At 43.3% G+C, this 24372-nt stretch overlaps 1 protein-coding gene across 4 annotated transcripts in view; it reads left to right on the top strand.

The window, feature by feature from the left end:
* Window positions 1–24372, top strand: part of LOC143172505 (protein hinderin-like) — a 190100-nt gene that overhangs the window by 154797 nt on the left and 10931 nt on the right. For 2 of the 4 annotated variants that reach the window (XM_076362053.1, XM_076362051.1), the window contains one exon: window positions 3520–4143. The exons of the other annotated variants lie outside the window; for them this stretch is intronic. In XM_076362053.1, coding sequence (XP_076218168.1) covers window positions 3520–3578 — 59 coding nt within the window. In that variant the 3' untranslated portion in view covers window positions 3579–4143. Of the gene's footprint in view, window positions 1–3519; window positions 4144–24372 lie in introns of those variants that run through there. 4 annotated transcript variants of the gene reach the window in all.

The following is a 24372-nucleotide window of genomic DNA, read 5'->3' as shown; positions in this document are numbered from 1 at the left end:
ATGAAGCTGACTTAGCTCTTTACGTCTGCTTCTTACCATCATTTTCATTGTTATCTTAATTACTTTTTTTACATTTCCCCCCCCCTGTGCTTTTGCAGGTTCTCAAAGACCACGTTAAATCTTGAGTGAATGTTGGTTCATTGGATGTGATTCCTGTTTGCACTTGTCATCACAGCAATGAAAACTTAGTCTCAAAATACCGTTTTTGAAAAAATACTTTTTGAAAAAATATTTTCAGGTTCCTTCTGTGCTTTGCTTTACTCCTTTGTCAAAAAACCTGATTTGACTGTCTTTTCTTCCTCCACTGATACTCTGAGTGCTCTGCGTTGTAGCTTTTAAACATTTTATTGGAATTACTGTGATGGCAATTTCTACAGAGCTTGGCAAATAAGACCAGTCTTGGTTCCTCTCTTCATGGTTCTCTAAGGAACTGTTCTGCATGGTTCTCTTCCTAGCACTGTAGTCACTTCTCTGCTACTTCTCTTTCAGAGGAGTTTCCTTTTGTTTTTGTTTTTGTGTTTTGGGGTTTTTTTTGAGATGGGAGGAATTGATTAATAATATATACAGAATAATCGCATCTTACTTTAAGAAGCCATTCTCCCAAAAGATGGCTCTGTCATACTTCCACCACGTTGCTTACGTGTTAATATATTCCCCTTGTTCTCTCTCCTTCACCTGCCTGGACTTTTCAGGCTATAAACTCTTCAGGGAAGGATCCTGGCACAGTACATCTCTGTGCTTGGTTGGTCCATGTAATAACGATGATTAACTGTGATGCTAGTATAGTTAGGGTGGAATTCATCTTGCTTATCTTGAGACAACTGAGCTAGTTACCCTCAGCTCCTTTTATGGTCAATTACTTACTTTAGGATCAGCTGAATCACCTTTTGGTGATACCTGTCGTCCTGTGGGCTGTAAAATAAGCCTGGAGTAACGTGCACTGACACCTTATCCCTCATGTAGCTGAATATGTGGAACTAAAAATAAGTTGTTTGTCATTCATATTTAATTATGGATTGGAGGCAAATGCAGGGTTAACCTATGTGCCGCATGGTCAGTGCCTTGATTATTAACACAGTCTTAACGCTCGCGTTGTAAATCAAAGGGCTGAGGTATGAACGCTCTGGGAGAAGGAGTGGATATGTATGATTGTGAACATACAGCATCTTCCTCAGTAGAACGTGAGCTTGTGACATGGTAACGCGTTTAATAAAATTTTTGGTGATGGAAGGTGGGGAAGGATGGAAGTTTGCCTGCTCTGGAGAATCCTTTTTAGAAGTGACATGCAGCGGTGATGGCCTGTAACTCAAACGCAGGTGACTAGAGGTCTGAGCAGGGCCTTGCGCCGGTCATGTCCCACCTCTGCTAGGCAAACGTACTGTGCATCAGGAGATGGTCTCAGCCGACAGACACAGCTCTGTCTTCTCAATTTTTTCCAGCTGATGAGTTGCCTACTTACAAAAGAAATTCTTGCCTCTCTGTCACTTAAGGACATTAACCAGAGCTTTATACTATTTGATTTGCCCCATTTCCAGTTTTTAATGTACTTTTTTTCTCCTTCATGATATTCTAATTGTCTGCCTCAATAAAGACCTCCAGCTTTTGTTTTTACTACCATGAATAGCATAGTATCAGCAGCGAATGTTGTCTCATTATTTGTCCTTTCTCTAGGCCACTTCTGAATGCATTAAAGAGTTCAGGCCCTAACAGATTTCTGTGAGGCTCCACTGGTGACCTCCCTGGCCACTTTATAGCAGACCAATTTTAATGTTTTCATTTCCTGCCTTTTAACCAGTTATCTATCCATTAATGGATTTTCCTTTTAGTTTATGGCAACTTTTAAGTCTTTGGTGATGGATTTGCTGGAAAGCTTTTGGAACTCCAGATAGACTATATAAACTGTATTTTTCTTTTTCAGATGCATAATAATTCTACAAATCTAGTAGAGGTCCCCAATGAATTAAGACAATATAAAGACTGCCAATACGTCAGGTTGATCAATTTTTTATTATAATTTCTATCAATCTGCCTGTTCTAAACATCAGACCTCTTCATTTGTAAATTTCTGCATCATTCCAGATCACTTTACCAAAACTGTACATTTACCACAGAACTGAGGCAGTTTTAGGCAATTAGTTACGCGCTACAGTTAATAGTTCAGCTATTTTATACCTGAGCTCCTTCAGAAGTTTGAGTGAGTTTATTATCATTCATTCATGTTGATTTGTTCTGTCATGTATTTATACACTTCAACTTGAGAGAGGTCTTCCACCATGTCCTCTTTGTCAGCTCAGGGAGCTTTTCTGCTATGGCCTTATCATCCTTACGTGCTCCTTTTGTCCTCTTGGCTTTAACAGATACTCAGGCTTCCTATTTTTTATATATTTAAAGTGGGACTTGTTATTAGACCTTATGTTTTTAGCAGGATAACCCTTAGCTTTTGGCTGGAGTTTATTGTGGGGTTTGGTTTTGTGGGGTTTTTTTGGTTGTGGGTTTTGTGGTTTTTTTCCCTTGATCTATCAGTTTGTTCTTTGCTATTTTCTTTATTTGGACCTGACTGGACATAACTGTCCCCTTTACTGTTCCACTTAACTGGTATGACTCCATTTCATCTTTCTGAAGTCCTTCTCCATAGGTTGTGTGTCCTTTTTTGGAGCCCTAGTGTGACTATTAGACAAATGTGTGCCATTTGCAAACATTTTTACCCTTTTAACTGCCCCTTTTAATTTCTTTTAAACAAGCTTTCTCGTTTTTATATTGTTTCCACTTCTGAAGTGAAAGACTCCTGTAGCAAATTTTTGCTCTATAGGCTAAGTACGTAATGTGTGTTGTTACTCTGGTTGTCACATCTGAGCAGTGCAGTGAACTGCTCCCAGATGTAAGTGAGATTTTGTGGAACAAAAAACCCAGCAGACTAGGACTCTTCAGCTTGGAAAAGAGGTGGCTAAGTTTAGTATGCTAGTAAAAGTTCATAAAATCAAAAGTGACATGCAGAAAATAAGTAGGGAACAATTCTTTATTGTCTTGTCTACTGGAGAAGCTGGTGGCCATCAGACAGAATTGTGAGATGGCACATTCAGAGCATGCAACATTTAGATAGAGACCAGAGGTCCAGTTAGCCCATATCCTGACTTCTTACCGTCATTGTGTTCTTAACTCCACATACTCCAAGATTGTCATTGTAGTTTTCTCTAACTTATACAGCTTTTTAGATAAAGTCATCCATAATATATGGATTATAATAATGATTTTTAAATAACTACATGTTTATCTCTTAACGTCCTTGTTAAGACATTTCTGATGTGGAAAAAAACAGTACCTGGGTATAAGTCTCAATCTTATAATATTACATAACAGGAATTAGTTCAATAGGACATAATAACAGAAGATTTGGGTCCTGATTTTTGCTGGTTAGGGTAATGAAATAACCAAGGTATCTTCCACATTTGGGTAGGGAAAGTCATGGCAGTGTTTCAGTGTAAAGAATATTGAACTGTTAAATATGTTTTTGTTTTGTAGGCTTTCCAGCATTACTTTTGGGAACTCTGAATCATGTAACATGCCTTCTAGTTTTCTGATACAGATTTGAAGGAAACAAAGAGTTGATGGTGGTGTCCCTGGTTACAGATCTTTGTTCAAGCTGAGTGCACCAATTTTTACTGTAGGTGTGACTTTTTTCTCTTCCTAGACCAATTTTCCTTTTCAAAAACACATGCTATTGAACATTGTTAAGTTTGACTGTGACTAGAGCACTAAAGTTATCTCCTCAACATTTAGATAATATTAAAGGAAAACAGTATCTTGGGGTTTTTTCACCATTAATTTAATTGTAGATACCGATTGTATTTAGCATTTAAATTTCTCAGTGAAATGTGCTTCTAGCTCCCAGGTAATTTGGGGTCATGTATGGTAATTTTGATCTGTTCTGTGTTGTTTATGAGGTGGTACTTCATTTATGGCCCTCTGGAAAAAAAAAAAGAAAAAAAAAAAGAAAAAAAAAGAAAAAAAAAGAAAAAGTTAAATTGTTTCCTTTAGTCTGAATGTATTGAGAGGGAAATAATTTGAAAACATGATGGAAAATTAAACCTTTTACGGAAAATAATATTGTGTCTTTATTTTCTGCCCTGCACAAAGTTAGCTCCGTCTGTTTTAATAATGGTGCCTTGAGTGTTGTTTTTCTCCTTTGGTTCTTCCCACCCATAAGTTTTAAAGGATTTTGTTTTGATACATACAGCTGGAGAACATAGTGAAAATGATCTAGTTGAAGATGTCCCTATTCATTGCGGGGGGTTGGACTAGATGAGCTTTAAAGGTCCCTTCCAACCCAAATGATTCTATGATTCTATGAAAAAATTGCTTTGAAAGTTCTTTTTTTCTGTAAAAAACAAACACAGACATTATAGGATGCCAATGTACAATTTATGTATTTAAAATCTTTTAAAGGAGATTCTCAAAGCCTCTAATGCCATTGTACTTTTAACTTTCATTTTTGCTTCATCTGCATTGAATCATCTTTTAGTACTTAAAACAGAAATTGGGTTTATTGAAACATTTCAGTTCTGATTATTTTTTAATAAAGACGAAGAAGTCTAACCTAACGAAGTCACTGGAATGAAATGAGAAAAATTTAAAAAATTAGTAAGGTGAAGACTTGAAGATTTTATTAAGTCTCATTTGGCTGTATGTTTCTCTGTACCGTCTTGGATCAGCAGGGTGAGAAACATGCCTTGTAAGGAAGGACCTTTGCACTGTTAGACTGACTTTTTCTGTTGCATTTCCAGAAGGATTACTGGAAACGCGTTACCAATAGTTCTTGTGTGCATTAACTTCTGTGCTTGTGATCATGAAATTGTGGTTTGAGATGAGCAGTAGTACTGAATTCAGACTTTTTTCCCCCCGTAGTTCAGACTTATAAATACATTTTGTAGAATGCGTGCACGTCTGTCTGTCTATCAGGTATCTGTGAAACACCATCATGTACAAGCTGCTTTATGATTTATGAGTTTGCAGACTTTTCCATACTCTTAGAAATAAAATGCTTCCTGCTCCATGCAGATTATCTGATATTTCAGTGCTGCACTGTGTAGGTGTATTTGTAGTATAAAGGGTGCTGTTTGTAACTTGCTTTGCAAGTCTCGACTCTGATGTGGCATGTTCTTGTAATAGTGTCTGTGCCCCTGCATGTGGATCTGCCCAAAATCTTTCAAGCTCCACGCTTGTTCCAATGACCTTGTCCTTGCCGAGGAGCCTATGTTCTTCCAGCACTGCCTTTTCTTTTTACTGTAACAGGTGAAGCAATTCCTAGAAGGACTTCAACGGTGCTCCAGCTGCTGCTCATCCCAGCTTCTGCTTGACTCTGTTAATTGCTCTGTGCATCCCTGTTCTTATCCATATGCTTAGAATGTGAACCTGCATATCCACCTCGTTTGTAGGCAACAAACCGACCTAAGAAGAGAGATGTCCTCTCCCTCCCCTTTCCTTGCCAAGTTCAAATCTCTTTCAGTCTTTTTCCTATCTCCTAATGGCATCTCAGCATCTAGATTTCTAGGCGTGAATGAAAAGTGTGCTTCCTTAACTCAGCCTGCAGTGACAGCTAGATACTACTGTGATGAGCATCTTAAGGAATGTCTAGATCACTGGAATGTATAGGCCTATTGTAATTATCCATACGATTTTCTTGCTTTCACTCCTTCTGTTTTGTTACGAACTTTTTAGCAGCAGACCATTTCTACCAGTGCACAAACCGTAACATCACATGACATTGACTTTACTCAAACCAGAAGATTTTTGTGCCAAGGTTGTAACATTGTATCATTACTTCATTGTATCTGTGTGAAAATTTTAATTTCACGCCCTGCGGACTTCACTGTCTCTGTGCTCTCTGCTCGTGTTGTTGCATACAAGGGTAAGTCCCTGGGTCACATTCATTTTGTAGTGTGTTGTTTGTTTTTTTTTTTTAAGTAAGAGTTCTGTTTCCTTTGAGAGATCTTGCTGTAAAGTTAGCTGGGGATTTCTGCCAGAAAAATATCTGCAAGCTTAAAGTGAAGATAATAAAAATATTTTTACTAAGTTTCTTACAGTGTGGCTCTGACCATCTTATTCAAAAAGAAAAAAAGTGTGTATGGGGTTGTGTGCTACACTATGATATATTTGTATATGAATAGATGCAAGTGTTTTGGTAAGGAATGTGGGGAACGGAGGGAAAACCCTTGTTTAAGTATGTTGTCAGATTTCCCATACATCCTGGTTTTAATGAGTTGCAGAAGCCCTTGGTTAATGTTTGGATTGGTTTATGGAGCTTCCCAGTTTGCAGGCATTGGCATTTTAACCTTTCCTGGTTGCACCATGCCTGTACTGTATGGGTAAGTCAGAATCTGGTGCTTGCTAGTCAGTCCTTCCCCTTTTGTCATATGCTGTCCCTGAGGCTTAATGTGTTGATGAAGAGAAATACCACACTATGAAGTCACAGAACAGCTGAGGTTGGAAGGCACCTCTGGAGATCATCTACTCCAAGCCCGTGCTCAGCATAGGGTCAGCTACAGCAGGCTGCTTAAAACTGTGTCGGGTCAGGTTTTGAATATCTGCAGGGATGAAGACTCCACAACCTCTCTGGGCAACCTGTGCCAGTGTTCAACCACCTACATAGTAAGAAAGCTTTTTTACTTCCGTTTGAATGGAATTTCTTGTATTTCAGTTTGTACCCATTACCTCTTGTCTTTTCACTGGGCACCACCGAGAAGAGCCTGGCTCCATCATCTTCCCTCCCCTAATCAAGTATTTATACACATTTATAAGATCACCCTGAGCTTCCTTTGCTCCAGACTGAACAGTCCCAGCTCTCTAAGATTTTCCTTTCGTGTCAGATACTTCAATTCCTTAATCATCTTCGTTGCCCTTCACTGGACTTGCTTGAGTGTGTCCATGTCTCTGTTGTACTGGAGAGTCCAGCACTGGACACAGCAGTCCAGCTGTGTCCCACCAGGGCTGAGTCGAGAGGAAGGATCACTTCCCTTGACCTGCTGGCAGTGCTGGCCTTTGCTGGCTTACGTTCATTTTTTTGTCTACCAGGACAGCGAGTGTCCAGGTCCTTCTCTGCAAAGCTGCTTTCCAGCCAGACAAACCTGGCATGTGCTGGTACCTGGGGTTATTGCCCCCAAGTGCAGGACTTCACATTTCCCATTGTTGAATGTTGTGATTCTTGTGGACTCATTTCTCTTGCCTGTTGAGGTCCCTCTTTGTACACTTTCTGGCCCTTCTCAGCCTAGAATATATTCAGAAGAATATGGGAATGAGAGACTTAGCATCAGTCTCTTGAGCCATTAAATGCCCTGCCTTATTTTGTAGCATATCAATGACCTTATGTAGTTTCTAACAGAAATGTGGACTGTCTGCAGGTGTATGGTTATCGAAAAGTAATCCTGCAGAGCCTGAGATCATCTTTGCTAGTTACTGCTGGGAATGAACAAACTAAAGTTTCACTTCCCTGCCTGTATGTTCAGCAACCGAAAGTAGGTAATTTATCTCAGTGGGACACCTACACCTACCACCTGTGTAAAGTTTTTGAAAGAGGTCATTAGCGTGCGATGACTACAGCCAAGGGACACCAGGCCTGAGTGCCTTGTACTCCGTGCTTTACTGCCCTTTTTTTCTGTAGGGTGCCTTCTTGGTACTTGCACAGTGTCAAGCCTATTCGGTGCCTGCGTCCCTATGAAGCTTACAGTGACTTTACCTGCTTTGCCACACGGAATGCTCTTACACTGACTGCGTGCAACTCCTCGCCAGCAGTCGCCCCTCTTTGACATGCTAAACCTGGCACCACCAACATGCTGTATTTTTCACAGCTACTGTTTTATCTCAGTGGCTTCTCTTGAATTATGTATCCTCATCTTTGATGTATGAAATCTCAGCTGATTTAAAGATTACCCCAGAGAGTTCAGCACACCTGGAAATGAATGGAGCAACAGATAGTCCCAAACCTTCCACACTGAGTGCCGAGTAGGAAGTTTTACAGCAGTTGGGTACTGGAACACAGTTTTTGTGAGAGCGTTGTTTCTTCATGTATGGTCTGCACCCAAGCAATCAATATGTTGGGATGCCAAGTATTCGAGCTCAGTTGCAGCATTTGTTTTCAGGAGTGAATGAGTTCAAATAAAGAGCTGGCTAATAGGGAGATCGTGGGCTGTTCTGTTAGAGCTAGGCACCAAGGGTTTCACTAGATAAGGTACCTGAAATTGTGCATGCCTCTCACTGGGAGGTGAGTAGAACAGAACAAGTGAATGCAAATCTGGCTGAAAAGCAGTTGCTATCTGATATGAGGCTTCTGAGTTATGAAGGAAGAAGAAGCAACTGAGCATAAACTACATATATATAATCTCAGCAAGATACAGAATCACCAGGAATATAAAGCTTAAGCACTCTAGCCTGTGAAGCATACTTCAGTTTCTTCAGTGGGTGTTGTGGTCGCTCTGTTCCCTGCAGAAATTAGACTTTAGATGAACTGCAAGATTCTATTCACCTCTCTTATGCTAGCATAGCTGGCGTAAAAGATGATGCCAGTTGCTATGCCACTAGCATTAATGAAGTGATACCAATTAAAAGCTGAGAGCAACAAGCAGAGCTCAAGTTTATGGTGCAGTCTGGCCAGAAAAATGGGCTTTTTGCAAGGCAAAGTATGTCCGTTCTCTGTATTTTGGCTGTTACTGTACCTTAAATTTAAATTCATCTGGATTTCTACACAATTTCAATCTATTAGCTCCCCACCACACCATGCTGTAAAACGTCCTTTTCTCTTCTAACTCTCCTGCTACATGCCCAGCTCATGAACAGAGAACAGCAAGGCATTGTTTTTTCCCTAGTAAATGTTCTTTTTAAAGTCAAGCCTCTGACTGAACACTTTCTCCTCACTACTTGGTTACTTCTTCCATTTCTCTTTTTCTCCCTGTTCCCCACCAAGGGACGGCTAGCACAAGCACAGGGGCTATCGTCATGGCCTTGCTGTTCCAGGGATCAGGAGCTGGGAGATGTTTGCATTTACCTCTGGAGTGTAATTCTGACTGATGGGTTCTTATCAGGTTTGCCAAGTCCATCCATCCAATTGTCTATTTCTGTTTTGAAGACCAAGCAACCATAAAGTTGAAAACTGTGTTGTATTTTTGGAATCTGAAATTTCAGACAATGCATTTATGAATTATTTATGGAGAATCTGTTTTCAGTAATGTGTGGCATGAAATGGAATGAATGCATATCCATACTTGCCCTGAACTCTCCAAAGTGCATGCTAATAAACAGAATGATAACCTACCATCACTTTTGCCCTGTAAGATTTACAGTGCAAGCACTTTTTTATGTGGTTTAATTCAAGTCAGTTTGTCAACTTAAAGCTCTAGTGTTCTGTTTTAAAGTACAACTTGGTGAGTGATTTTCTATTACTTAAAGAAATCTAACTGCTTTCCCCCCCCTATTTCAACCAGAGTTAGTGTCTGTAAATTTTTCTAGTCATGCTGGCATAGAGCCACGCTAAATTATGCTTTAATTCACAATTAGAAGGAAGTGGCAACTGTGCAGAGCAGCAAACCTTTCATTTAAAATGGCCATTATACAAGATCGTGATTCTACAGAATGATTAAGATATTGAAGAATAATTAAGATCTCTTTAGGTTTTTGGCCATTTAGAAGTGCTGGGCTTATTTAATTTTTTTAAACCTCCCTGAAACTGCTTCTTCCATAACGACAGTAATACAGGTCTCTATATTATCACAACTTGGTGTTTACTAGTATCTGAATTGTCTAATGGTAACTTGTTTTCACTGATATAGCTGACAGGGCAGAGATAATTAAGAAACAGAAGAATTTGAGTGCTAGATTTTGCTATTAAACACTCCATGCCACAGCAGAAGAAATTAAGCTGACAAGCAGGAGAGGAAGAATCGTACAGATCCACAGGAAGAGTTGGTGTTTAGGTACAGCAACTGACTGTATGTAAAATATTTCACCAGGATAGAAAAAAAGAAAAGAAAAAGGTAAAATAAATAATTTCCGAGCATTCACCGAGGCACCTCATTTCCAGGGTGTAAAATAGAGAGCTTGCAATACTTACCGCGACACAACAAATGGCAGCAGGCAGGGAAGAAACCCAGCCCCAGTGAACCAGTGGCAGAACTTCCATTTGCTTCCATAGGGTCACGATTCTACCCCAATATATACTTAAAACTACCGCAGTCCGATTTTGCTCCTCTGCTCAATGAGGTTTTAAATCTTGCACAGCTAGTAGCAGTTCTTGCCACAATGGTTAGAAAGTCAATGAAAGCTCACAGTTCAGTAACTAAATGACAAGGTAAGAAACTTTGGAATCATGAAACGGTTATAAGTGCTTGACCTAAAACTATACGGATCTCCCAGTGACTGTACAATTGAAGCAAAAACTTGATTTATTATCTGGCAGGCTGGGAGTTTGGACTGAGATTGTGAAAAAAGACAGATTGCTAATCCATGTAAATGGTGATGGACTTTGCAAGCTGTATGTGGTGGGTTTTTTTTTGCCTAAGCTATGCCCCCTAAAATTGTTTTGTACTTATTTAGTACTCACAAAGCTCTAGGCAGTGTACAGGGTATAAGGTAGTCCCAGCTTTGCCTAAAGCACACTAGGAAAAAGAGATGAAACGTGGAAGAGAAATCAAAACTAAGGGGCAACACTGAGACTGGCAGAGAGGAGGTGCAGAATTGCACTGTGACTTACATATGCAACCCTTTGTCAGAGGCTTTAGTACATTATAAAAGAAAAAGCACAATTTTAAAGATGATTCATTGAATTAGAGTTTGCTTTGAGGAGAAAGATGCTTCGGGACAAACTTGTAAGAGCAAAAAATTGAGAAGAAAGGCTGTTAAGGCAGGTGAAGTAGGGGGATGAGGTACGGCAGAAAAGATGATGACAGCTTAGTTTTGGCCCAGAACAATAAAGGGTGAAGATCTTGCTGAAGATATGCTGTGATGACAGAGTGCTTAAAGGGAATAAAAGCTAAGCATGCTCTGAAGTGCAAAGGTATTATGTAATATCACAGCAGAATCAGGGCCCCAGGTGCTGTACGTATACTGAGGTTCATTTTCTGATCCGAAGAGCTTTCAAACTCAATGAGACAGAAACAGGCGTGTGGGAGGGGAGAGAAGGACAATACAAACAGAGTGATTGTAGAGGTGGTCATTAAACTCCATGGTAGTTCTGTGGTTCTGTAATTTCTTTCTTTTATACTAAAACTTCATTCTGAATTATTCTTCTGTCACTGGCAGACCTGATTTAAAAGGTTTCTTTACTTCCCGGCACTCACCTCTTTGTTCACCCTCCCTCTTCCAGAATTATTACAACCTCAGTTACGCCAATTCAGCTGCCTGCAGCCATATCTTAAAAGAAACGATCTGGGTTTTTTTTGTTGTTTTTTAGCTAGTAAAAGCACACAGAGACAAAAACAATGAAGAAGCCCTTTCAGTTGTATTTGACAGGTTGGTAACATGACAGCAGGGTCTGAGTGAAAGTCCGATGAGGAAATAATAGAAAAAGCTGAGTTACCAGGAGCAAAGAGGTAGGATAACTGAGGATTGGGAGCACTGAGACGGGAGTGTGGAAAAGTGAGGAAAGCAGGTGTTGGTCTCTGACTACTGAGTAAGTGAAAATGGCCTGTTTGTGTAGCAAGGAGGAATGAGAGCAGCAGTAACTCTTATTTCAGTAATGACAGCCGGTTGGATATTATCATAGGTGAAGCCAGGGTGAAAACTGAGGAAGAAAAATCTCTTATCAGCCCTGCCTTAGGGCACAAGTTTTTTGAGATGCTGTTGCTGAATCCAGTGTCCTTTAGTGCACTGGCTCTGCTTGGTATGCAAAAGGCCAGGGGCAAACCAGCAATGCTCAGCCCCTTTCAAGACCACATCCTATTTAGCTCTTCACTGCTGTTTATCACACTGGGGAGGGAGGATTGTCCCATAACACTGCCAAGCACAGCTCATTTCGGTTAGCAAAGGTGTGATGTTGTTACTCAATTCTGCTCCTTCTCTCCAAATTCTCCTGTGCAAAGGCTGTAATCTCTGATTCCATTTTCAACAAGATTAGTGTTAATTGTTAATAACCCTACAAAACGAGGCATTGAGTTCACTGTGATGTTGTAGGTCTTGCAGCATACAGGGATGTGTTGCAGTGCAGTGTATCGATACATACACATGAGAGAGGGATGTGTGGAGTGATGAAGCGGCAGCAAAAAGGCCATTGTCATCCGAGTCTGCACAGACAAGCGTTGCGTGAGTGCTGGAGGGAGCTGATCTCCCCTCTGCTTCTGTGTAACCCCACCAGGGGAATGTGGTGCTCATTTCTGGGTGATTGCTTACTGGAAAGATATTGTCAAAGATCGGAGGAAGGTGGCAAAATCTGTTGCTATGCTAGAGGTATTGATTTATGAGAGAAGATTAAAATATGTGTGGCTCAGATAAATGTTGACTGAGACTGGAGCAGAAAGGAGAAATGTAATATTGTTCAAATACTTAAGGAGTATTTGCACCAAAAAAGGAGATGGATTTCTCAGTACCGTGCCAGATCTTTAGCTATAACTGATAGTGTGAAGCTGGGCTGGCAGGAAGAAAATCCTCTTCGTTTAGCTGACTATCAGAAACATGTTCTTGTTTGTGACACACAAACTCTTCCTCCTACCAAACTCTGAAACAGAAATTAATGGAACTTTTGTGGTACTTACCATGCTGTTCTGATCTCCTTAATTGTATGTCATATCTTTCCCCCTGGACTTTGACTTATCTGTTTAGACTATGTGCTCTTTTGGAGAGAGGATTGTTCTTACAAGTGGTTGTAGAGTGGGTCCCCCTGATCCTGATCAAGGCCCTTTAGGTTATACCGTAGCCTATAAATAAGTAATAATGGTGATGATAGTGTGAGATATATTTGGCTGTGGAATGACTTCCCAAGGAGAATAGCGAGAGGCTGATTGTTAGCAACAAATGTGAGGAAGCACACTGTAGGGAACGGTTCTCCATCAGCAGGGAGGTAGCTGGATGATCTAATAAGTCTTTTCCTTCTCCAGGTTATGATTCTGTGAATACCGCCTTGAAGAGTTCTCTAAAAGTCTCTGATACTGTAAGCTCTCTATTGTGTGGGTGTGGGTTTTACAGCACTCTGGGAGGCTCTTGCTGAGGACACTGTGTCAATATATTCTGTTCTACATTGTGTGATGTATTTTAAATAAAAGGCTCAGATCTTTTTTTAATTGCTTTGAAATATTCTGCAGTCTGATCATTTTCTTTAAGAATTAAGAAACTTTGAGATGCCTTTGGAAAATACAGACCCGTTACAGGCAAGAAATCTGTCCCAACCTGGAATTGGTTTAAATGCATATATAGCACTGTTGAATTTGCCTCCTCCTGTGTCCCACAGTGAAGTGTCTGCTCTGAGTCCCAACTGGCATGAAAATAAAATGGGAATCTCAGGCTAACTGACACAGTCCCTTTGTCTCTCATTCTCGATCTAATCTTGTTCATTCTCTTGATGTTTCCGCCTCAAGAATTGCACTTCGCTGTGTTCTTTTTTTGGTTTCGGCATCTTGAGAGTCTGTACATGGGAATATCCCCCGAGGGTGTGTTTTGGTCACTGAAGATGCAGTTCACACATGAAAGGCAAGGTCCCCTATCCTGACTTGTGGCCTTTCAGGGAATGACGGCAAAGTCAGCTTCTCTTTCTCAGCTTTCATTTCCTATCCAACTAGTCTCTAATGTTCATTGGCATGTTCATCTCAGGCTTGCTGGGCCGAACAGCATGCTGGTTATTAAAACCTGGATTATACTCGTACAGCAGGGAGGAAGAGAAGAAAGAATCTGAGACATCAACTCGGACCTATGGATCCTGAACCCAGAAATCTGGTGACACAAAGAGGATCCAGTGGACATAATGCATTTGGATTTTCAAAAGGCCTTTGCCAAGGTTCCACACCAAAGGTTGTTAAAGAAATCAAGTTTCTGCAGGATTGGAGGAAAAGTCCTTCTATGGATTTGCTGCTGATTAAATGATAGGAGGTAAAGGGACTTAATGTTCATTTTTCATGATGCAGAAGAGTCAGCAGTGGGGTCCCCCAGGAACCCACTGAGCTGGTTCTTCATCAGTGACCTGAAGCAAGAAGTGAACAGCAAAATTTCCTGGGTGACCTAATAAGTTTGTGGATGATAATAAGTTCTTTCAGTCAGTCAAATGCCATGTCAATAGCAAGAAACTCCAAAAAGGCATCAAAACTGAGTGGACAAAAATGTAATTTACCTAGGGAAGAGCCATCAACACTATGCCTACATGATACTGAACTCAGAGCAGGTGATGAGGATTTGCAAAGTTCAAAGCCTCCTAAGAGCTTCACAAAAGCTTGTGGATACACAAGCTTTGGTGTACCCATGTTTTGATTCCTATGTGTACTTTTGGTCTTTGCCTCTCAAGAAAGACATAGTGGAAGCTAGAAAAGGTGCACAGGACAATTAATTTGATCAAGGGGATGAGGCAGCTGCCATATAAGGAGAAACCAAAAAGTTATGACTTTGAATAGGAAAAGTCTGAAAGAGAAAATGATCAGTGTTTGCAAAACTGTGAAGGTGGTGGATAAGTTGAATGTAGAACTGTTTTTCACCAGATCTCACCACGTGAGAGAGTCTAACTGCAGTCAATTCTTTAAAAGCACTTGATGGCACTAGCAGGGTATTGGATTAAAACAGAAAACAAAAGTATGGTTTTCAATAGCAATGAACTTCCTGAGCTTGCTGTCACAGGACATTGTGGAAGCAGCAGCTTGAAAAAGGAATTAGGCAGATTTATGGACAACAGGTTGGTACATGGGTGCTGAAAGGACAAGCCATGGAGATACCTCTAGCATCCCTAATGCAACAATTGTGGATGCAAGAATAAAGATGGCAGAAAGTGACTAGGACTCTTTAATTTGGGTAGAGTTCTGCCCTTCGCCCACAGAGCCTGGGTTAACTTGGGGGTGGGTGATCAATTGTCACAGCTGTTTTTTCTGGATAACCTCAGGCTGTATCACTAGTGTGGTGTCTTCAGGTTTGGGGTAGTTCAAGTGCTGAGGCCACTTCTTATCTGCATCTGTTTTTTCTCTGCTTTTGTTTGCCCTGTTTTTTCCAGTCAAATAGGGATCTGATATTTGCTTTACAATAACAATAAGCTCAGTTTCATTTTCTGTAAAATGGGTCTGTTCCCTACCCCTTGAATGTGTTTTTAGCTGTATTTAGCATTTGTAAAGTGCTTGGAGGCAGGTGGTGTTTTATGAATACAAAACAGTGTTAGGCTTTGTACTTAGGCACAATGCTGTACCGTAATTCAAAGGCAATTCATGTAACATTACTAAATCACTTTGAGCTTTATGTTGAAAATATAAGCAGTAGTATAAAAATAAACCTTTTTATTTCCTCTGGTACATACAGTTAAATAAAGTAAGCCTATACAGCTACTAATCTCCAAAACCGTATTGCCAGTATGCTTTGTTGAAATGCCATCACCTTGCAGAAGAGACATTCTCTGTATTTTGTACATATTTATGGTTGAAGAATAAATTTGCAGAGACTGTAAATGAACAGCTATCTCTGAACATAGTGATCAAATAATATCTGACACTGCTTGTTTAAAGAAATATACATATATCTCACTGCCAGAGTATTTATGACCCTAATAAGTTTAGTTATTTTGCCTCATAGTGAAATTCCTGCTCCTCCAAATATCAAACTTGTTTGGGGTTGTGCTGTTTTTTCAAGAAGGAACAAATGATATTATTAGTTAAATGGGACTGCGCAATATGAAAATATAATAGTGTAGTTTAAAAATTGAACAGCATGTAAGAAATGTATTTTACCAGCAATGAGAAGTAGACAAACATTAAAAATTCAATGACATATCCCTGTCGTGGTTTAACTTCAGTCGGCAACTAAGCACCACGCAGCCGCTCGCTCACTCCCCCCCACCCGGTGGGATGGGGGAGAGAATTGGAAGAGCACAAGTGAGAAAAACTCGTGGGTTGAGATAAAAACAGTTTAATAATTGAAATAAAATGATAATAATAATAATATGATAATAATAATAATAATACACAAAGCAAGTGATGCACAGTACAATTGCTCACCACCCGCCGACCGATGCCCAGCCAGTCCCCGAGCAGCGGCCCCCCCGGCCAGCTTTCCCCAGTTTATGTACTGAGCATGACGTCACATGGTATGGAATGTCCCTTTGGCCAGTTTGGCTGTGCCCCCTCCCAGCTTCTTGTGCACCTTCAGCCTTCTCAGTCGGTAGAACATGGGAAGCTGAAAAGTCCTTGGCTAGTGTAAGCATTACCTAGCAACAACTAAAACATCGGTGCGTTATCAACTTTGTTCTCATCCTAAATCCAAAACACTCTACCAGCTACTAGAAAAGAAATTAACTCTATCCCTGCCGAAACCAGGACAATATCCACCCCTTATTCTATACCATCTGCGTCATGCTCAAGTCTCATATTTTCCAGTACATTTTCATTAATCACCACCCCTTTATATATATATATATATATACACACACACAGAGATATCATTCCCTTCGTCTGTGGGCCATCCCTCTAAAATGTTCGGTGAGTTCATTTAGTCCATGACTTCGGGCTCCATCTGTCATAATAATCTTTCAGGGCAGGAAAAATGGAGATGGTATGTGGTGTTGGATTGTTCCATGTTGAAGTCAGTTCTGGTACCATCATCACTGTGCTTTGCTTGGTTTCACTGAAGTTATTCTTCATTAGTCTGGGTGATTCTTATTGTAATAACCTTAGTATGGCATATAATATTATTAGTAGTATTAGTATATCTGTGTATTATTAGTATAACTATTATAACTATAATTAGTACTTAACATCACATAATTCAGATCATTGGGTATTCTCACCCAAAATCAAATCCCCTTGAGGTACACATCGGACTTCCCCATCCTCCCGCATTATCCACCAAGTGCACCCAGGTCCTTGAGCAAAAGCAATCCCATGGATGGGTTTGCCTCTGCCTGAGGCAGGAATAACCCAGACTGTCTTCCCCAGCATATTTTTTATGTGCACTACAGGAACTTTATTCCCATCTACAGTACGTAAAAGTTCTGACTGGGCAGGGCCTGCTCGATTGGCAGATCCCCGAGTGTTGACTAACCAGGTGGCCTTTGCTAAATGCGTATCCCAATGTTTGAACGTCCCACCACCCATTGCTCTCAGTGTAGTCTTTAACAGTCCATTGTATCGTTCAATTTTCCCAGAGGCCGGTGCATGATAGGGGATGTGATACACCCACTCAATGCCGTGCTCTTTGGCCCAGGTGTCTATGAGGTTGTTTCGGAAATGAGTCCCATTGTCTGACTCAATTCTTTCTGGGGTGCCATGTCGCCATAGGACTTGCTTTTCAAGGACCAGGATAGTGTTCCGGGCGGTGGCATGGGGCACGGGATATGTTTCCAGCCATCCGGTGGTTGCCTCCACCATTGTAAGCACGTGGCGCTTGCCTTGGCGGGTTTGTGGGAGTGTGATATAATCGATCTGCCAGGCCTCCCCATATTTATATTTCAACCATCGTCCTCCATACCAAAAAGGCTTTAACCGCTTGGCTTGTTTGATTGCAGCACATGTTTCGCATTCATGGATAACCTGTGCAGTAGTGTCCATGGTCAAGTCCACCCCTCGATCACGAGCCCATCTACATGTTGCATCTCTTCCTTGGTGGCCTGAGGTGTCATGGGCCCACCGAGCTAGAAATAATTCACCCTTATGTTGCCAGTCCAGATCCACCTGAGCCACTTCAATCTTAGCAGCCTGATCCACCTGCTGGTTATTTTGATGTTCTTCAGTGGCCCGACTCTTGGGTACGTGAGCATCTACGTGACGGACTTTTACAACCAGGTTCTCCACCCGGGCAGCAATATCTTGCCACAATGCGGCAGCCCAGATGGGTTTGCCTCTGCGCTGCCAGTTGCTCTGCTTCCATTGCTGCAGCCACCCCCACAGGGCATTTGCCACCATCCATGAGTCAGTATAGAGATAGAGCACTGGCCACTTTTCTCGGTCAGCAATATCTAAAGCCAGCTGGATGGCCTTTACTTCTGCAAATTGGCTCGATTCACCTTCTCCTTCAGCCGTTTCTACAACTTGTCGCATAGGACTCCATACAGCAGCTTTCCACCTCCGATGTTTTCCCACAAGACGACAGGACCCATCAGTGAACAGGGCATATTGCTTCTCATTTTCTGGTAGTTCATTATACATTGGGGCCTCTTCAGCACGCGTTACCTCCTCCTCTGGCAATATTCCAAAATCTTTGCCCTCTGGCCAATCCATGATCACTTCCAGGATTCCTGGGCGACTGGGGTTTCCTATTCGAGCCCGTTGTGTGATCAGTGCGACCCACTTACTCCATGTAGCATCAGTTGCATGATGTGTACAGGGGACCCTCCCTCTGAACATCCAGCCTAGCACCGGCAGTCGGGGTGCCAGGAGGAGCTGTGCTTCAGTGCCGATCACTTCTGAAGCAGCTCGAACCCCTTCATATGCTGCTAATATCTCTTTTTCAGTTGGAGTATAGCGGGCCTCGGATCCTCTGTATCCCCGACTCCAAAACCCTAGGGGTCGACCTCGAGTCTCCCCTGGTGCTTTCTGCCAGAGGCTCCAGGTAGGGCCGTTCTCCCCAGCTGCGGTATAGAGCACATTTTTTACCTCTTGCCCTGCCCGGACTGGCCCCAGGGCTACTGCATGAACTATCTCCCGTTTAATTTGTTCAAAAGCTTGTCGTTGCTCAGGGCCCCATTTGAAATCGTTCTTCTTCCGGGTCACTTGATAGAGTTGGGTTTACAATCAGACTGTAATTTGGAATGTGCATTCTCCAAAAACCCACGACGCCTAAGAAAGCTTGTGTTTCCTTTTTGCTAGTTGGTGGAGACATGGCTGTTATTTTGTTGATCACATCCATTGGGATCTGACGACGTCCATCTTGCCATTTTATTCCTAAAAATTGGATCTCCTGTGCAGGTCCCTTGACCTTACTTTGTTTTATGGCAAAACCGGCCTTCAGCAGGATTTGGACTATTTCCTTCCCTTTTTCAAAAACTTCTCCTGCTGTGTTGCCCCACACGATGATATCATCAATGTATTGCAGGTGTTCTGGAGCTCCACCCTGTTCTAGTGCAGTCTGGATTAGTCCATGGCAAATGGTAGGGCTGTGTTTCCACCCCTGGGGCAGTCGGTTCCAGGTGTACTGAACACCCCTCCAAGTGAAAGCAAACTGTGGCCTGCACTCTGCTGCCAAAGGGATTGAGAAAAACGCATTAGCAATATCAACTGTGGCATACCACTTGGCTGCCTTTGACTCCAGTTCGTATTGAAGTTCTAGCATGTCTGGCACAGCAGCACTCAGCGGTGGCGTGACTTCATTTAGGCCACGATAGTCTACTGTTAGTCTCCACTCTCCATTAGACTTCCGCACTGGCCATATCGGACTGTTAAAGGGTGAGCGGGTCTTGCTGATCACTCCTTGGCTCTCCAGTCGACGAATCAGCTCATGGATGGGAATCAGGGAGTCTCGGTTGGTGCGATATTGCCGCCGGTGCACTGTGGTGGTAGCAATTGGCACTTGTTGGTCTTCGACCTTCAGCAACCCCACAACAGAGGGGTCCTCCGAGAGACCAGGCAAGGTGGACAGCTGTTTAATTTCCTCCATCTCCAAGGCAGCTATACCAAAAGCCCACCGGTACCCTTTTGGGTCCTTGAAATACCCTCTCCTGAGGTAGTCTATGCCAAGGATGCACGGAGCATCTGGGCCAGTCACAATGGGGTGCTTCTGCCACCCGTTCCCAGTTAAACTCACTTCGGCTTCCAATACAGTTAGCTGTTGGGATCCCCCCGTCACCCCAGAAATACAGATGGGTTCTGCCCCTATATAGCTTGATGGCATTAGGGTACACTGTGCACCGGTGTCTACCAGAGCCTTATACTTCTGTGGGTCTGACGTGCCAGGCCACCGAATCCACACAGTCCAGTAAACCCGGTTGTCCCTTTCCTCCCCCTGGCTGGAGGCAGGGCCCCTCTAATCCTCATCACAGTACTCATTTCTCATTTCTTGTACGTACGGGTCAGAAGTTTCTTCATTAAGATCAAGAGTAAGATCAGCCCTTCTACTCTCTCTGGGGAACTGCCCGCTGGAAACTGGAGCAGCAATTTTCCTGGAAGAACCTCTTTCTGTGATTGTTTTCCCTTGCAATTCGCGTACCCGTGCCCCTAGGGCTGCGGTAGGTTTTCCATCCCACTTCCTCATGTCCTCTCCGTGGTCACGCAGATAAAACCATAGGGTGCCCCGTGGTGTGTACCCTTTATATTCTCTCTCTTGAGCAAAAGAACGCTTACTTCTAATAGCCGAGATACTGGTCCGTACAGGTGAGGAGTAGGACCTATCCTCTCTGAGTTGCTGGATCTCCCGGGACAGTTTTTCGGACAGTTTCTCCACAGCCGAGACGATGGAGGAAGAAAGACTTTCCTCGTATTGCCGGAGTTGACTAGCCAATTCATCCACTGTTTGTTCCTCTCCATCTTTCCAGGTCATCACTGCCAATGAATTGGCATATGACGATGGTGAGCTCCTTATAAACTTCCGCCACATGGGTCGTGTGCACTTGACTTCGTCTGGATCTTTGGATAGTTGTTCATTGTTCAGGTCACCATAAATCACCTCCAGCACAGCTAATTCTCTCAGAAACTGGATACCCTTCTCCATGGTGGCCCACTTGCTTGGGCGACATATGACATCTTCCTTAAAGGGATACCTTTCCTTCACGCTTGACAAGAGTCGCCTCCAAAGGCTGAGGATACGTGTCCCTTTTCCAATTGCTTTATCAATGCCCCCTTCCCTAGAAAGGGATCCCAGCTGCTTGGCTTCCCTACCCTCTAATTCCAGGCTACTGTCCCCATTATCCCAGCATCGGAGCAGCCAGGTGACAATATGCTCACCTGGACGACGGCTGAAATCTTTTCGTATATCTCGCAGCTCACTCAGGGATAGAGATCGGGTGGTCACTGCCTCGTTTATGAGTTCTTCCTCTTCCTCCTCCCCGATCAGCGGCCGGGTCTCCTCCTCCCGTTCTCGTGATGGCCCTTCTCCAGGGTACTCGTACAGTTCTTCCTCCGGTTCCCTTTTAGAAGAAGCTTCTTCCTCCCTTACTAAACGAGCCGACTTCCGCTTCCAAAATTTCTTCTTGTGTACAGGGGCGACTGATACCGGCACAGGCTGGTTCTTTGGTTCAGCCACAGGGCCTGTTGCCGGGGTTGGAGTGGTCGCAGTGCATGTCGCCGGGGTTGGAGTGGCCGCAGTGCAAGTGCATGTCACCAGAGTCCGAGTAGCCGCAGGGCCTGTTGCCGGGGTCTGAGTGACTGCAGTGCAAGTGCATGTCACCGGAGTCTGGGTGGCCGCAGGGCCTGTCGCCGGGGTTGGAGTGGCCACAGTGCAAGTGCATGTCACTGGAGTCTGAGTGGCCGCAGGGCCTGTTGCTGGGGTTGGAGTGGCCACAGTGCACGTGCATGTCACCGGAGCCTGAGTGGCCGCAGGGCCTGTTGCCGGGGTCTGAGTGACCGCAGTGCATGTCGCCGGGGTCTGAGTGGCCTCAGTGCATGTCGCTGGGGTCTGAGTGGCCGCAGTGCATGTCGCCGGGGTCTGAGTGGCTGCAGTGCATGTCGCCGGGATTGGAGTGGCCGCAGTGCATGTCGCTGGGGTCTGAGTGGCCGCAGTGCATGTCGCCGGGGTCTGAGTGGCTGCAGTGCATGTCGCCGGGATTGGAGTGGCCGCAGTGCATGTCGCCAGGGTCTGAGTGGCCGCAGTGCATGTCGCCGGGGTCTGAGTGGCCGCAGTGCATGTCGCCGGGGTCTGAGTGGCCGCAGTGCATGTCGCCGGGGTCTGAGTGGCCGTAGTGCATGTCACTGGGGTTGGAGTGGCCGTAGTGCGTGTTACCCGGGTTTGAGTGGCCGCAGGGCCTGTTGCCGGGGTCTGAGTGGCTGCACGGCCTGTCGCTGGGGTCGGAGTGGCCGCAGGGCGCGTTGCCCGGGTCTGAGTGGCCGCAGTGCGTGTCGTTTTACTGTCAGAGCCAGAGACCTTCCCTTCCCTTTGAGGGCACTGAATGGTGTTGAACAGGGCTCGGTAGGCATGGGCCAGGCCCCAGCACGTTGCAATGAGCTGCATCTCTCTGGAGTTGCCAGGGTGACAGCATACTTTTTCCAAATATTCTACTAACTTTTCAGGATTCTGCACTTGCTCAGGGGTGAAGTTCCAAAACACTGGGGGTGCCCATTGGCCTAGGTACTTGCCCATCTTGTCCCACACACCCTGCCACTCATAATTATTCAGCCTTGGGGCAGATCTCTGGATGATATTCTTAAATTGCTTACCAACTTTAGACAAAACCGAAACAGTATTCCCAAGAAGTATTAATAGAAGTATCTTAACTGCCCAAGGATGTTCAAAATACTGAAAAATTACTGTAATGAAGGAGGAAACATTATAGAAGAAGGTAGTGACCCTGCCATTCTGTATTTCCTCCGTAAAAAAACTCTCAGAAAAGTTACTGCAATTGCTAGTTGTCTCCACGAAATGGTCTCCGTGGTACAGTAACGGCTTCATTGCGAAGTTTACATACCACACTAACGTCAAGGTCAATGTTCTAAAAACAAACCTCACAAGCGAGACATTACTATTCACTGCAGACCACAGCAAACTGCAAAACCCAACACCAATCTTTAACATGTACAGCAGGAAAAAGAGCGCGATGCAGATTATACAAATCAATATTGAGAACAGAGAAACCAACATTGTGACCCACAACTACTAACAGATATAAGTTCTTTAATACGCTCCGGTTAACCTGTTATTATCTCAAACCCTTCGAGCCCCACGTTGGGCGCCAAAAAGGACTGTCGTGGTTTAACTTCAGTCGGCAACTAAGCACCACGCAGCCGCTCGCTCACTCCCCCCCACCCGGTGGGATGGGGGAGAGAATTGGAAGAGCACAAGTTAGAAAAACTCGTGGGTTGAGATAAAAACAGTTTAATAATTGAAATAAAATGATAATAATAATAATATGATAATAATAATAATAATACACAAAGCAAGTGATGCACAGTACAATTGCTCACCACCCGCCGACCGATGCCCAGCCAGTCCCCGAGCAGCGGCCCCCCCGGCCAGCTTTCCCCAGTTTATGTACTGAGCATGACGTCACATGGTATGGAATGTCCCTTTGGCCAGTTTGGCTGTGCCCCCTCCCAGCTTCTTGTGCACCTTCAGCCTTCTCAGTCGGTAGAACATGGGAAGCTGAAAAGTCCTTGGCTAGTGTAAGCATTACCTAGCAACAACTAAAACATCGGTGCGTTATCAACTTTGTTCTCATCCTAAATCCAAAACACTCTACCAGCTACTAGAAAAGAAATTAACTCTATCCCTGCCGAAACCAGGACAATCCCAAATGTCTAAATAAATAAATAAACGTCACTCTTCAGCCAGTTGATACAAGGATGCTCTGTGGTTACCTTCAAGAGCACTGTTCTCTCTAATATCCTGCGCAGTGATGAGTTCTGTGCATCAATTTTGCAAAATTTGACCATGTTTTAGGCACTGTACATTGTGGGACTGTCTGAACTCTGATTGCCCAGCAGGTTTTATTAGACAGAATACCAAGTGGTTTCAGGTGATTTCTCAGCAACCATCCTGGGAATAAGTGGTCTTACGGCTCCCAGAGCAACAGCCACATTTGTGTGTTTGTCATAAATATGCGATAGCGTTCCTTCCCATTCAATTTGGAAACACAGTGCAAAGTAAGATCCACCTGTAGATGTTCAGAGAGTTGTATTCCTGCTGTACAGGCAGTGAAACAGGAATACTGTGGAAGGAAGGATTTAGCGCTGTGCCAACTTGTGTTTATTTTTGTATTGTTTTCCTCTTTAAAATGTGAACGTTTAATGAGCTGTTCTGAATTGTAATGCTTTATGATGTTTCCTGTTACCTTAGTAATGGACTACAAAACTCTTAAAGAGTTTATAAACTCTACTAGATACTTAATTAGCAGATAATGCTGAAAGTTTCTAATAAAATTTCCAAGAGCGCTCTAGTGGCTGAGGAGCCAAATTTCCAGTAACCTGTGTTAATTGTACAGGGGAGATTAAGGGAATACTGCCACAGCACTGTGCAATGCCTGACCAGGACAGATTTAGCCACCCAGGTCACAGTTCTGCACTGACCTAGCTATACTGGCTTGATCCTGGTGGTACCTACCTCTCAGATAGTTTGGGCATCTTCATGCTGCTCTCTGAG

The sequence above is a fragment of the Aptenodytes patagonicus genome, chromosome Z (genome assembly GCF_965638725.1).
Source record: "Aptenodytes patagonicus chromosome Z, bAptPat1.pri.cur, whole genome shotgun sequence".
In the NCBI taxonomy this organism is placed as follows: Eukaryota; Metazoa; Chordata; class Aves; order Sphenisciformes; family Spheniscidae; genus Aptenodytes; species Aptenodytes patagonicus.
This window is presented reverse-complemented; position numbering and strand designations above follow the sequence as displayed.